This window comes from Taeniopygia guttata, chromosome 9 (genome assembly GCF_048771995.1).
Source record: "Taeniopygia guttata chromosome 9, bTaeGut7.mat, whole genome shotgun sequence".
In the NCBI taxonomy this organism is placed as follows: domain Eukaryota; kingdom Metazoa; phylum Chordata; class Aves; order Passeriformes; family Estrildidae; genus Taeniopygia; species Taeniopygia guttata.
The window spans coordinates 18,064,193-18,078,263 of NC_133034.1; the positions used below are offsets into that span (position 1 = coordinate 18,064,193).

The following is a 14,071-nucleotide window of genomic DNA, read 5'->3' on the forward strand; positions in this document are numbered from 1 at the left end:
CAACCTGCAGTGTCTCAGGGTGCTGAAGGTGGCAACTGCTGCAGCCTTGTGCCCACACCTCCTGTACTTTGTCATTAATTGCAGGGCTGGTTCTGGACTCCAGAGCAGGTGAGCTTCAAGTGCCAGTGTGGCCTTGGGTGACCAAGCTCTGGGGTGCTGCACCTGCATCCTTAACTGTACTACCCTTTCATCAGAGTAGAAAAATTGCCCACTTAATATAATTGGTGCTGGCTTGATGAAAAAGTGCTGCACTGCATCATTTATGCTTAATACCTATCCAAGGGTATTTTTTCCCCAGGCCATTCAGGAAGGAGGGACAGGTGGTCAAAGCAGCATCTCTGAAAGGGTATGTGCCAAAGATGCTTATCCAGGTCACAGCTTTAAATTGCTTGTGAGCAATAATAGTGAGGTGACAGGAAATCTTAAGTGACACCTTCAGAACATTACCTACCCTTTGCTGAACACTTCTCTTCAAGAGCTTGAATGGAATAAAAGTTGCAATATGTTTACTAGTAAGTGATTTTTGCTATGTTTAACCCCAAAGGATCAGATACAGGTTTGTGGAGGTGTGGGCTGTGTTCAGCCTGAAGCTGTGTTCTGTAGGGATGTGATCATTTTGCCAAGTCCGTCTGTTCCAAGCCAATACAGGCTACAATGACTAACTTCTGTCTCTGCTTGCAGCTGATGAAGACTTCAGTATGGATAAGCTCATGTCTGATAATTTGTTTCCATGTGTAAGTGCACAGCAATGAACTGCACAGTAGGAGCATTACAGACCCCTGTGCTCTTTACCCAGTGTAAAAAAATTGAATTAAATATTCAACCTCAGGTTTTCCAACTGCAGTACAGTTCCTTTATTGCAAAAAAAAAAAACCAAAAAAAAAGCCAGTACAAAAGTACACAGGTCCCTGCTCTGAGCCCCAGCCACCCCTGGAACACAGGGCTGCTGGAGGAGTCAGATGTTCTGTGTGAGCTGCTGCATCACAAGGGCACAGAGACTCATCAGCTGCAAGAATTCATCAGCACCATCTGCTAGGCACTTGTCCACTTCCTGCAGAGGAACAGAGAAGGGAAAACTCTAAAAATGGCAATGCTCAAGGCAGCTGTGTCTTGGGGTACAGTGGAGAACAAGAAGTTTGCCAGTTGTTTTCTTAATCAGCAGAGATTTCTCCAGCAGCCACATCACACCCCCCTCCAAGTGGACTGGGAACCATGAGCTCTCCAGTCTCCATCTCATCCCCTAGAGGAGTTCACCACATGAAAGCTCCATACACAAAGGGGTGTGGCACTGGCCCTGCAAGCCCCTGCCAGGAGCGTCACTGCAGGGCATCCACACCACCTGCATGGCTGCAGTGACTTTAGCAAAACCTCCACCTCAGCTGGCTTTCCTTCTTCTTCAAATATGGAGCAACTTAATGAATCTTCTCTTTTTTGGAAAGGTGTATTTTTTAAGTGCTGACCTATTCTCACCTTAATTATCCCTTCCAAGTTACATTAAAAAACCCCAAGACAACTAAGCCCACAAACCTCTTTATCAAATCCACTAGAACAACATAATATGGATAATAATTCACTTAACTAGATTTCAATTCCTTCTCATGAATCTCACCACAGAAGTTTACATTCTGCCAAGAAACATTCAAAACAGTCACCATGTACTTCTTGGGAGAGACTGTGCAAACAAAAATCAATCTGTAGAGATTAATGTGTTTTGGTTTCTTTAACTCAAGGTAGACTTACTGCAAGTTTCTCAACGATGGCAGATTTCTGCTTATCGCTGTAATCTTCACTCTCCACAATGGTGTCGTGCAGCTGGTTTACAAGCTGAGCAACAGCAAACCCCTCATTGATGAGATTCTGCACAGGGAGAGAGGAAAATGGAAGTAATTCAGCAGCAGAAACACCACAAACTGGAAACATAATCTTGAAAAAGTCTGTCTGAACTGAGAGACTGCACTGCAATTTAGTATGGAACTTGTACATTGCAGAGGACAATTCAGTAGCGTGTGCACAGCCCGGCAGTGACCCAGTGAGCACCTCGGACAGGCCGCACGAGCAAGGCGGGCACAGAGCAGTAGTTCTGGCCAAATGTTCTTGCAGCTTCTGAGAATTTACATCTTGGAAATTTTATGAGACATTTAAAACATTTAACAACCTCCACTGAACCTGCCCAAGCCTATTCTGAAATAAGAAGGGTTTGGCACCCACAGCATCAGATGGCGGTTTCACAGCCTTCACATTTTAAAGGGCCATCTACTTAGGATTTATTTTCTTCATCTGGTCATTGCTAGTCTCAGGAATTCAGAGATCTGTAAGACCAAACATTTTTTAATAAAGTAAAACCCATGGCAGATAAAGACAGCTTACAAAAAAATAAGTAGTGGCCAGGTACAAAAATGTCAAGTATTGAGAATAATAGTCAGTGAAGCCATTTAGAGAAAGAGAAGTTTATGAAAATAGAAACAGCATTGGGGCAATCTTATTTTTCTGTTCGGCTGAATAGATCTACTTGCCATCAGTTCAACTCAGGAACAAGCCAGAGGCACATTGATAGGGAAATTTATTTTCAACTTTGACAGCTCTTCCTCAGAAGGGAAAGACTGGGAGTCCTGACTGGTAAAAGACACTTCCCTAATGTGCATCCAAACTGACTGAGGCCAAATGTTCCCCAGCTGTAGCCTGTGAACAAAGGATACACAGGGCCTCGGCTGAGAGAAATACCCAGGCTAAGCACTAAGAGAACGCTACCTTTGCCAGCGTTTCCAGTTTCTCAAAGGAACCACTCTGGCAGCCCAATAGCAGTTCATCAATTGTTTCTTTAGGGATGACCTGTAACAAGAAGTGACAATTCTTAAAAATAAAATCAGTGTTGATGCTTACAGAAACAAACTGTTCATGGCAGAGGCCATTTCAAGATTTCATTCCTCTACACACCCATCCACTTCTAGCAAGTATATGAGACAGAATAAATAAATTTTAAAAGTGAGAACTAGGCTGTGATATTTGTCCTATACTGCTGATATTAAAAGAAAAACCGTATCATGACAATAGACTGTCAAAGTCACCTTCCTAAATCCAACTGCTTATTCAGGACACTGACTAAGAGGAGGACATTCTTCAACAGTTAGATCAGCCAATGCTTTCTGTTCCATTCTACACCTAAACAACACAGCAAATAGATTTTATTTCCAGGGACAAATCAACAGCACCCAAAAAATGCCCAATGCAACAAGATCAGACAATAAATCAGAAGGAAATAAGTTGACAGATGCCATTATGTCACTCTGTGCAGAGAAGAGCTGCCCCTTTCCACCTTCACTCATTGTCATTCCTGTCAGTTGAGTGCCTGGACAGTTTAGTTTCAAAGCTTCTTTATGAAGCTTTTGTACTAAGGTCACTCCAGGGTCACAGAAGTTGTGAATGACCAAGAACTTCAAGTTTTTATGAACATGTAAAGCTGGGTTCCCTTGCTTTAAACAAGCATTATTAATTCAATAATGGAACATCATGCTTCTCTTTCTTATCATTATAGTCAATTTCTGCCAGGTTTCAGATGTCCAGTATCCATTCAGATACTATCTGGTTTACAGATAGACAAAACTGAACAAAAATTTTCACTGTGAAAATTGCTTAAAATTGTTCTGCAAAACTCTGCACAGTATCAATTGACTCTGGTTTCATCAAAGTGAGAACCTCCCAATCCCTACAATGAGCTACAATGGCAGCACCTTCATGGGAAGTGTGTCCATCATTAAAGCCCATTTGTTTTTCAGCTCTTCAGCTCTTAATCACACTTTTCCTTCTCCTGGGGTGTTTTGTTGCTATAGGAACACCTTCACACAAGTTTTATTAAATGCATTTTTTCTCAGGTTTCTCCTGTGCCTTTCAGTATTACTCATGTCATTCTAGAACAAACCACTGCTGTTTCACTAAAAAGCAGGATCCACAAAGATCCTTGTCACTGTCACTGTGAACGTTAAGCTGAAAATGAGCTGCTACTGAAAGTAATTTTCCTGTGGTGCTTCCAAACCAATATTGCAATGACACATATAGAGAAAAGCACCAAAAAATGTTCTCATCTAATCTCCCACAAAAACCCTCCACGGTTTGCATTTATGGGCAGATTATTTCAGCTTCAGTTTGAATTACAAGACTACAGTTTTCCATGATGTACAGAAGTTGCTAGAAACCTGCTATGTAATAAGTGTACAGAATCAGGCAGTCTTTAAAATTCTGGTAGATATAGGGCATCCTTACCATGCTGCAATACCAGAGAGTATAAAACTATTTTCAACCAAACTTTGAGCAATGGTAGAGGTAGGAAAAATGCTTTATAGAGTAATTCCAGGAGAAACTGTAAGGCACAGCTTACCCCAGCAATTTCAGTGATTATTTTCTCTGTGATTTCCTTCCCACCCATTAGGCGAGTGGCACTCTGAAGAAAAGTAATTGCTTTTCTTAAGTCTCCTTCTGACACTTTCACCAGGTATGATATTGCCTGAAAAATAATGTCAGAAAATGCAAAATTAAATGTTCACTTTTAATTAAAATCTAATGCACTTTTTCAGCAGTTACTTTAAAACACCATGTAGTGCATAAAGCAGATTGTCTGAGCCAAGCACAACACACAAGTTACAAAACAACCTCTCTACCAACACAAATGTGTGCTGGCAGTTTAAGAAAGAAGCCCAGTTTAATGCCAGTACACTCAGCAGAGAACAAAAAGCCCTACAGTTTGGCTTCAGTTTTCTCTGGTGGACATTTCTCTGTTTTTAGGATGACTTAAAATTCATCTCATCTATGGAAGAGGAATAAATGAGTTTATGTATTTTATTTCATACAACTGAGCAGCCTGGAAAAGTATGCTGACTTAGCCTCTTTTGCTGCCATGCAATTATGCAGTGGATTAAGCAGTAAAATTACATGGCAACCACAAAGTTACCTCATTACTGATTTTCACGTGTTCCTTCTCAGAAACATCCAACAGCCTCTGCTGTTGGATACTGTCGGACAAAGGCTTGAAGCGGAATTTGGAGCATCGAGATGTTAAAGGTTCAATTATTCTGAAAGAAAGGAAGGACAGAGGTAAAGAATGAATGGTCAAGTTCTCACAGACAAAGCTAACAAAGGCAGAAAAGGTTTAAAATAGCCTTAAGGTTTAAATAACCCTAAAACTGGAACATTGTAAAAATTAAAGATGAAATCTAAGTATTATTTTAGACTTGCATGCATATACTGACTAAAAAGAGACTACAGACCAGACAGCAAATCCAAATAAGCAACAAATTCCAGGTGTACCTGCTGATGTAGTTACAAATAAGACAGAACCGTGTTGTTTTAGATTCTTTTTCCATTGTGCGTCTTAAGGCTGCCTGGGCTGCTGAAGTCATAGAGTCTGCTTCATCCAGGATCACAATTTTAAAGGGAGGACACATTTTACCACTGAAAAATTAGAAATCTGTTATTCAGCAGACAGGAAATGCACAGACCAAGGGAAAAAAAAAAAAAAAAAAGAAAAATGTGCACCGAGAAATCACTGCAAATAGCAAGTAATACTTTACTTAAGCATTTACCCTTTAAAAAATAAAACAGATTTAGAGGTTCAATCTCTTTAAAATTATTTTTAGATTAAAGACTAATATTTATAATAAAGGCAGCAACTGAGCTGCCATAGAAAGACCAACACTTGAATACTGCAGAAGTCCTCTAAAATATGTACTCCTGCTGTAATCTGCTTCTTTTAACACCTCATGTAGGTCTTCTTTTTACAGGCTTCCTGATTCCCTAAACTCCTAAGGATACTCAACAGACTGCTTCCAGTACACGATACTGTACTGGAATCAGTCAGGCTGTCTTGGCATGCAGTTTCTTCCTGCTACTTTCCACAGTCCATGCACAAGGCTTGACCTGCACTGAGCTTCCCATCAACTACCACTATAATCCTTTTAGAAACCAACACCCACGTTGAAGAAATTCCTGCAGATTAGAAGGACTAGGGAAGAAACTTCTGGCACAATTTACCCAAATAAATTTTTCTATGGTAGTCAGACAACATCTGCAAAGGCAACAATATGTGCCCAAATCCAGAAGCCTTGACCTTGTGGAGTTTTTGCTGTCTGCCTCCAATGCTAAGAGCAACAGTAAAAATCCTCCTGGGTATTCAAACCCTCAATGTGAAATTCCATGAAGTAAAAGCTCAGCCACAGCACTGTGTTTTGCCAACTTCTGGGCAGTGCTGACCCATCATTTATATTAGAAACAAAAACAACCACATGCTTTGTCCTAAGCAGGAAGGGTTTGATCCAGCACTTACTCTGAACGGCTTCCAGACGCCGTAAGCTGAGCAAAAGCCTTCACTTTTTCCCGAATCACTTGTATCCCACGCTCATCAGAAGCGTTTAACTCAAGGACTCTCTGTCGGAATAAATCAGGCCTGCAAAATTTTTATTACAACACGTTAGCTGCTAACACTTGTAATGATATGTTAGAAAATATAACAACAACCCTTCTGGCTATTTTGAATGGCAGGGAATATTTTTATCAGCATTACTAAATAACAGTGTTAAAAGCCACTTAAGATGAGCTCATAAAATGTTAAGTATGAATTTCCATTAGATACTTTTAGAATTTCCTCCCGGGCTACAGAAAACAATGAACTATAAAATTATATCAGTTACACAGGAAAAAAAAAAAGTAGGGAGTTGGCTTCGTATGTTCAGAGCACTGTATTATAAGCCTTTTTACTTACAGCCCATGAGCAATGTGAAATAACACGTAAAATGCCACAATACAGTCACTAGCAGTACTACCAGTATTCACCTGCAGTACTATCTATACTCCATTTTAAAAAACAAACCAACAATTAGTACACTGGACTTTAAATCCTGGGAATTAAAGTGGATTCACAGTGTGGAGCTGTCTTCCTCCTACTAAAGTAGAAATGGCTCTCTCCAAAAAAACAGTGAGTCAAAGATTAAAGATGACAAATGGGATGGGGAGGTATTAAATTCAACATTACATTTGATCATAACATCAAACCACCTTCTCATCCATCTTTTGTTTATAGATCACTGAATTTACTACTCAAAAACTCCCAAGTGTTACAAGCGACTTAATTAATGTATACATGCTGAATTTTAGTCTGTCCTAATACTACTTTCCAGACACAATTCAATGGTGCAAAACAGAGAGATTAAAAGTCAGACATTTTATGAAGCACTTTGAGATCAATGTGTAGCTAACAACTTACTAAATAAACCATAAAAATTGGAATTCCTTTACAAAGCTCAGTAAATTATATGCAAACCATATTCTTTCCATACCCTTTGTTAGGGGGTTACATGGCTACCAGTCTGTAGCATACTGGTAACAGGAATTGGTGACTCGTGACAGGACAAATGAAGAAGAAATCTTACATTAGAGATGAATTAGAATATGAAGTTATTCCTGAAAAAGTGCTGGGACTACCTAAGAGCAGGCTATGACCAGAGGCATTTCATGACATGATTAGGAGACATGTGACAGTTGATTACACTGAAGCAACTTGATTCCAGCTTACCCAAACAGTTCTCTAGCAGCTGCTAAAATAGTGGAAGTCTTTCCAGTTCCAGGTGGGCCATAGAACAACAGATTTGGAAGCTGAAACAGCAAGGCATCATTTGTAAGAAAAGGAAATTAAAAAAAAATCAACTAACAGGAAAACCTACTGACAATCTGAGCACCTAATGGAACAAAAACTATATATTCCTCACAGTAAATAATGGCAAGTCTTTCTCTTCTGGTCTCTAAAGAAGGACAAACAGCTGTTGTTTATAGCACAGCATAAAAAAGTGTTATTTGGTGGCACCATCCCATGTTCTATTCAAACTGATATTCCAGTCTCTATTTTTATACACTCCAGGGCATGTCTGAGATCACTAAAGCCTACAGAGGCTACTGTCCTGATTGCAGTGACACCCAAATTTATCCAAGAGCGGCCTTAAACAGCCTGGGTGACACCAGCAGTGCAGATGAAACCATCCTTTGCTTGCTCAGCTCCCCTGCCTGCCTTGTCCTGCCATGCTGAGGATTCTGTGCTGCCACCAGCTGCGCTGCAGTGAATGGGCAGCTCAGGAACATCGGGCTGCAGTGAGGGCAGCATGGACACAGCCCCACAGCAACCATGGGGACACTGCCACCAACTCACTGCACTGCACAGCCCTGGCAAACTCCTGCACCCATCCAAGGAGTTTTCAAATGACCGCTGGCATTTCTTAAGGAAATTAGGTCAACTGATCTTTAAATAATCTAATTAATGACCTCAACATGAAAAATACAGCTGCATTAAGGTGATATGCTGACACAGGAAGATCAAAGCAGCACAACAAAGACTGTAGCAATAGTTTTAGGATGACATTTAGCAGCACAAAGCAAAAATAAAATCTCTCAATTTGAGAACATAACTAAGTATCTGCTAAATATCCAAAATTCATTAGATGTAAGGAAACATAAGCTGGTTTTGTTTTGTCTGTTTTGGAGCAGTATAAGTCTGTGTAACATGGTGGTCTGAATTATGCACTTTTAATGCAGATGTAAATTATTAATACTAACAGGTAATGAGCTGCACACGGTTCAAGTCATCCTTAGACAAGGATAATGAACCCAAACTGAGAAAAGTGATTAAACAAGTGAAAGGCTTATCTTATGAAAAGTGATGTTTTGAAGAGTTTGGTTTAGTTAGCTCAGCAAAAAAGCTGAGAGGGAATATGACTGATCTTCATAAATACACCTGAGCAACACAAAGAATAAAGCTGGCATAAATAAAATTTGTACAAGCCATGACTGAATTTTGGCTAAAATCAAGTTTTCCATCTAACATAGAAGTGATAGTTTTCTATATTACTATTTCAAGCAATCAGTTTCATAAATTATCACTTTAAAACTACTGTCTTTGACAATAGGAGATGTTCCACTTCTACATTTTTAAAACAAGAATCCAAAAGTTCCCTCCAACCAATATCAAAAAGACAAACCTCTCAGTCTGACTTGATTTATAGCCCTTAATAAGCATTCTATTTTTAAAGAGTCAACTAAAATTAGATTAGAGAATTCTATGCTGAATATAGCATGTAATGCAGACAGAATGGGAACAGCAAAACCAAAACCATTCAAAGAACAGAGAAAAATGTAGGAGTACACAACCCACAATCAGAAAATGAAATAAAGACAATCAGTTTGGTAACAAACATCCCATTTTAACAACTAAGAAAAGACACAGTGCACAGACTCCACTGTGTATATAACCTAAAAGTAGAGATAGAAGAATTTAAATTTTTAATCAATTTCTAGTAAAGAAATTAATTTAAATTTTGCCTGCTCTTTCTGCCAATCAATTGTTGCTTGTTTGCCTAATTACTAATAAGCAAACAGCATCCCCTACTAACAAACACCTTTTCAAGTTTAGATACCACAGTAGTGTTATCCCCCTCTTTTGTGACAGCCAGAGAGATGGAAAGTGTACTGAAGACAGCTGAAAATTCACCAGTCTCTGTGCTAGGTTGGCACATTGCAAGGGTTGATGTTTGTGAGGAGATTCATAATTTCATGCCTCTGGGCTAATTCACACACTACTGTCCTCAAAAAAAAGTATAAGCAGGTAAAAGGTCTTGATTAGAATGTTTCCTAATTCCACTACACAATAACTTTATCATTGTTTCTGTTTCAACCTCATTTATGCTGGTTTCTCACTGAAGTATTTACACCACTTTTCACCAAGCACAACCTAATCCTTTATGTAACTGTGGCAGTATTTTTAAATAAACTGCAACCTGATCTGGTTATCCATTTTTCCATGCTTGCCAGGAGTAAGCAGGATACCTGCAGGCATCACTCTGCTCATGGGAAAGCTACCTAAATATAGTGCAAATCTCAGATGCTTTTTCAGAAGTTTCAATACAACTGAAGATGTAAATTGCAATGATAATCCTGCACTCTCTTTTCAGTTATTAAGATATCATGAAGCAAACAAAAACTAAAGAATACCATGACCATTTTCAGTTTCTTTGCCATACAACAACAAATCGACACTCCTGGCAGACAGAATTAATTTCTTCAGTTCAAACCCCCTTGGACTCTGCTGTCCCCAGTTTATAACAGGATGATGTGTGCTCTTACAGATGGAGGTATATTGGCTATAGGGAGTTACAAGCCAGTATTAGTTATAGGGAGTCCTGCTCCATTTAGCACCTCCCAAATCAAGGCCCACAAATACAGGCCAATTGACAGAGGACTGACACTGCATTTCCACCACTGTGGTTTAAATAAAGCACATTACTCAAACCCACAGCATTGTCACAGCTGTTTCTTTAATCTCACCAGACCACCAAACTCAGTAAGAACCTCTGCACTAATGTGTAGTTACTGAAGTAAGTACTAGCCACCCCAGAGTTCAATTATATTTTTGCCTGTTTGACAGAATGAGTCCTTTCAAGAAACTAATAAAACTGTCTATTTTTATTAGTTTCAAATATTACTGTCAAATATTTTAATGTATTTGGATGATTTTGTTCTCAAATGCCTTGCTGAGTTTGGGTAGCTATGGCAAAATACAGAGCCTCTAACCATAAGGAGGAATTATAATTTGTCTTTTTAACTCAGGAGGGCAAAAGTCAACACAAGTGCACTAGGCTCAGAATCCAAGAAACACTGCTGATCCACAAGCTGTAGGGTTTTAAATAACTGTTGCTCAAAATAGAACTTCCCAACCCATCACCTAAGCAATGTTACACAACTGATATGTCCAGATAGAATAGGTGGCAGCAGCTCATTTCTCCTTTGCTGTTAACAGTTCCTTCCTAATTACCTCAACTCTATAAATACTGTAATCCAGCAGCATTGCTGTTGAAACACAGATTTCTAGGGTACCACATTACCTGACAAGGTCATATTACAAGAGCATTCTCAAAGCAAACTGAAAGTGGAGAAAGGAGCTAAAGAAAGAAGCACAAATCTTTTGCAGTTGTGCTGTACGAATTTAATTTTGGCTTCACACATTCAGACAAAGAAGGTATGTCTGTTTTGCAAGCTTTGATTCAATTATTATTTTCAGAGATAAACTCATATCACTGCAGAGCAAACCAAAACTGTAGCCCATGAAAACAGACAGCTTTTGAAGGCAAGTGTGATTGTCCTGGGTGAGGAGGAAAAGAAGTCTCAGTATGTACAAACGAAGGAATTGTTCAGATTAGGAAAAAAGCAGAGCCATCTCTTGGCTAGGTACTTTATTTTTCCCTTCAGCTCCTTCACCTCCACATCAGCTGCTTTGGAAGAAATAACCATCAAACATACCAAATATTTCCTACATTTTTATCCAAAAGCAAATGCAAGACTAAACAAATGTAACTACAAATGCCCTGCTCCTCTACTCTCTTGGGACACACAAACCAACCCTGCAACTGCCATATTTACCTTTTTGAAGCCAAAGAGACTTACGTGGAAACTCTGACCCAAAAAGTTTTGGGATCACTATCCAAGCAGTAGATCTGGCACTTATAAAATTAAAGTTCTCTCATCAACCAAAGCACTTAGTGTTCAGCAGTTTCACAGAAGCACTGACAGATCACTAGAAATCTTCAGGATTAACTGGCAATTCAGACTTATCTATGAAAGAAAAGCTTTCTCCTCTTGTCTTAAACATGAATGTGACAAGTACTAGTGGACTAGCAGCTGTGGAGACAATAAAGCTTTTCCAGGTTTGAAGCTATTAACAAGAAATTTACTATTTGAGCTTTTCTAAAAAAATTCCAAACTGCATTGTGGAACTCATAATTCTACAGTGTTCAGCGGACTGGGGATATAAGAAGCTTTACACATATATCACAACAGGATACCACACAGTATATATCATGAAGAAGTCACTTAGTCTGTTCACAAGGTACTACTGTAAAAATTATCATTGCTGAGCTGGAAAAGAGAAATTTTTGTTACCGCTGACTCAAGTGTCTGTCTAAAAATGCTGATTAGGGAGATGTTGCCATTACACTCACATCAGCACCTTCCAGGGACTTCTTCAGCACAGCTACAACTTCATCCTGGAAGGCGACTTCATCCACATTTTTGGGACGACTAAAGAAAAAGGCATTAAATAAAATTTATTAGCCGACAAAGTTCCATAAGAAAGATGAAATTGAGAAAAAACAACATTTTGCCTTCTGATTACATCAGGTACTGAAGGATTACAGTGAACTTTGTAGCTGAAATCAAAATCACAAGAAGTCTAATGCCTCTGGTCTCTTACTGAAGTGATCTAATTCCTCAGGAAGCTGTCTTTTTCTGTTGTAAACACCTGTCTGAGATGTTTTTAAAAGCAGAACTGCAGTATTTTACCACTTTGTGATAAAGGCTTCTCAAAAAAACAAAGCATTGAATGCAGTCATGCACCAAAACACACCGATGAAACAGCACAGTCTGACATGGCCAATATTTTGTGCTCAGTACCACCCACAAAGGGCACTTACAGCACCTCCCAGTCCTGGAACGCCCCCATGACAGGGAAAGTTAAGCTGTTCTCCCTGGTGGGGCCACCTACACCTGCGACCCCCTTTTGCTATGCACCAACTACTCTCTGCACCCTCCAGAGCCAACCTCCCCCCTCATGGCCAGCGCTCCCACTGCCCCTGAGCATCCCTTACTATTTCTCCACCCAGGGGATGGGTTTGGCCCTCTTGCCCTCCCCGCTGCTGCCGGCCGCGTTCTTTTCCTTGGCAGCGACGGGTTTGGTGCTGATAGAGGCCGGGCCCTTGAGGAAGGCCTGCATGGCTGTGCCGGGCTGGGCTGTGCCGGGTCGGGCCCCTCACAGCCCCGTCCGCCACAGACGCCTCAGACCCCGCCGGCCCTTCCCGCCAACCCGCCCGCGCACGGGCCGCTTCCGCCCGCCGACAGCCAATCACAGAGCGCGGCGGCGCCGCCGGGGAGGGCGGTGAGCGTGACGTCACGCTGCGCGCGCTCCTTTCCGCGAAGGGGCGGGGGCGTGGGGGCCGCGCGCGCGGGCGGCGCGAGGAGGGCGCCCCCTCAGGGCGGTCCCTTAGGGCGGCCCCTCAGGGCGGCTCCGCAGGGCGGCTCCGCGCCGCCTCACAAATGCGCTTCCCCACAAATGCGCTTCCCCACAAATGCGCTTCCCCACAAATGCGCCTCCCTGAGCGTGAAATAAAGAACAAAAAGAGCCTCCCCCCCACACCCCCTCACAAAAGAACAAGCGCTGCATGAGAGCAAGCGGATGAAGGACCTCTCTGTGCGAGGCAAGGGCTTGCTCCCTTCCCTTGATGGCTGAGGTGCCTCTGAGGGCGGTGGAAGCGCCCCCGAGTGAAGTGAAATGAAGCCCAGGAGAGCCCGAGGTTGGTCAGGGACACACATTTGGGCCTTTATGGCTGTCTGTGCTCAAACCTGCTCCGGCCCTCGCTGCTGCCGTGCGAACAGCTCCCCCAGGTGTGCAGGCTCAGGGATATTGGTGATGGAGTGAAGCGAACGTCAGTCCTTTGTGTTTTCCCATTATTTCTAGTGACATCCATCACAGCTAAGCCAGGGAAAAAGTAAACTCAGGAGTGTGATTGATGTGACAGATCTCTTTAAATGACGAGAAAACATCCTGGTAGATGTGGCAGTCATGATGAACGCCCACATTTCCATGTGCTGGGTGGCTGTAGTATATCCTTCCAATTACACACCATCTTTGTGGGTAAAAATTTGAAGCATTTCTGCTACCAGCAGAATTATATTGTGTGGCTACAGATGCTCTGCTTTACTGTTTTCCCTTGGCTACTCTGGGTACGAGACACAGAGTGGCCTGGGAAGATGCAGTAGTGATCCCCCAGAATAGACCCTGTGGACTTTAAAAGAGACTCTTGAAATGGTCTCTATGGCAACAGAAGAACAGCCTTTGGAAAAAGAAATGTAGGAAAAAATGTCGGCTAAAAATACATAAATCTGTCAGTGAGTCAAACCTGTAATTCGTGTCTGGGCAATTTTAAATAAGTTGTTTCCTTTCATCTGGTGTTCTTATATTGAAGAATGAAATCCAGATTGTAGTCTTAGCAAG

General features: G+C 41.2%; 1 protein-coding gene across 1 annotated transcript; it reads right to left on the reverse strand.

Moving 5' to 3' along the window:
- Positions 1 to 830: 830 nt before the first annotated feature.
- Positions 831 to 12,912, reverse strand: RFC4 (replication factor C subunit 4). The gene is made up of 10 exons (XM_002196235.7): positions 12,669 to 12,912; positions 12,024 to 12,102; positions 7,559 to 7,638; positions 6,314 to 6,433; positions 5,299 to 5,442; positions 4,943 to 5,063; positions 4,373 to 4,498; positions 2,749 to 2,829; positions 1,741 to 1,857; positions 831 to 1,051 (listed from the first exon to the last, which is right to left on the reverse strand). The coding sequence occupies exons 1-10, from the start codon at positions 12,791 to 12,793 to the stop codon at positions 956 to 958; spliced, it is 1,089 nt and encodes a 362-aa protein (XP_002196271.5). The 5' UTR covers positions 12,794 to 12,912; the 3' UTR covers positions 831 to 955.
- Between the last annotated feature and the right edge of the window lie 1,159 nt (positions 12,913 to 14,071).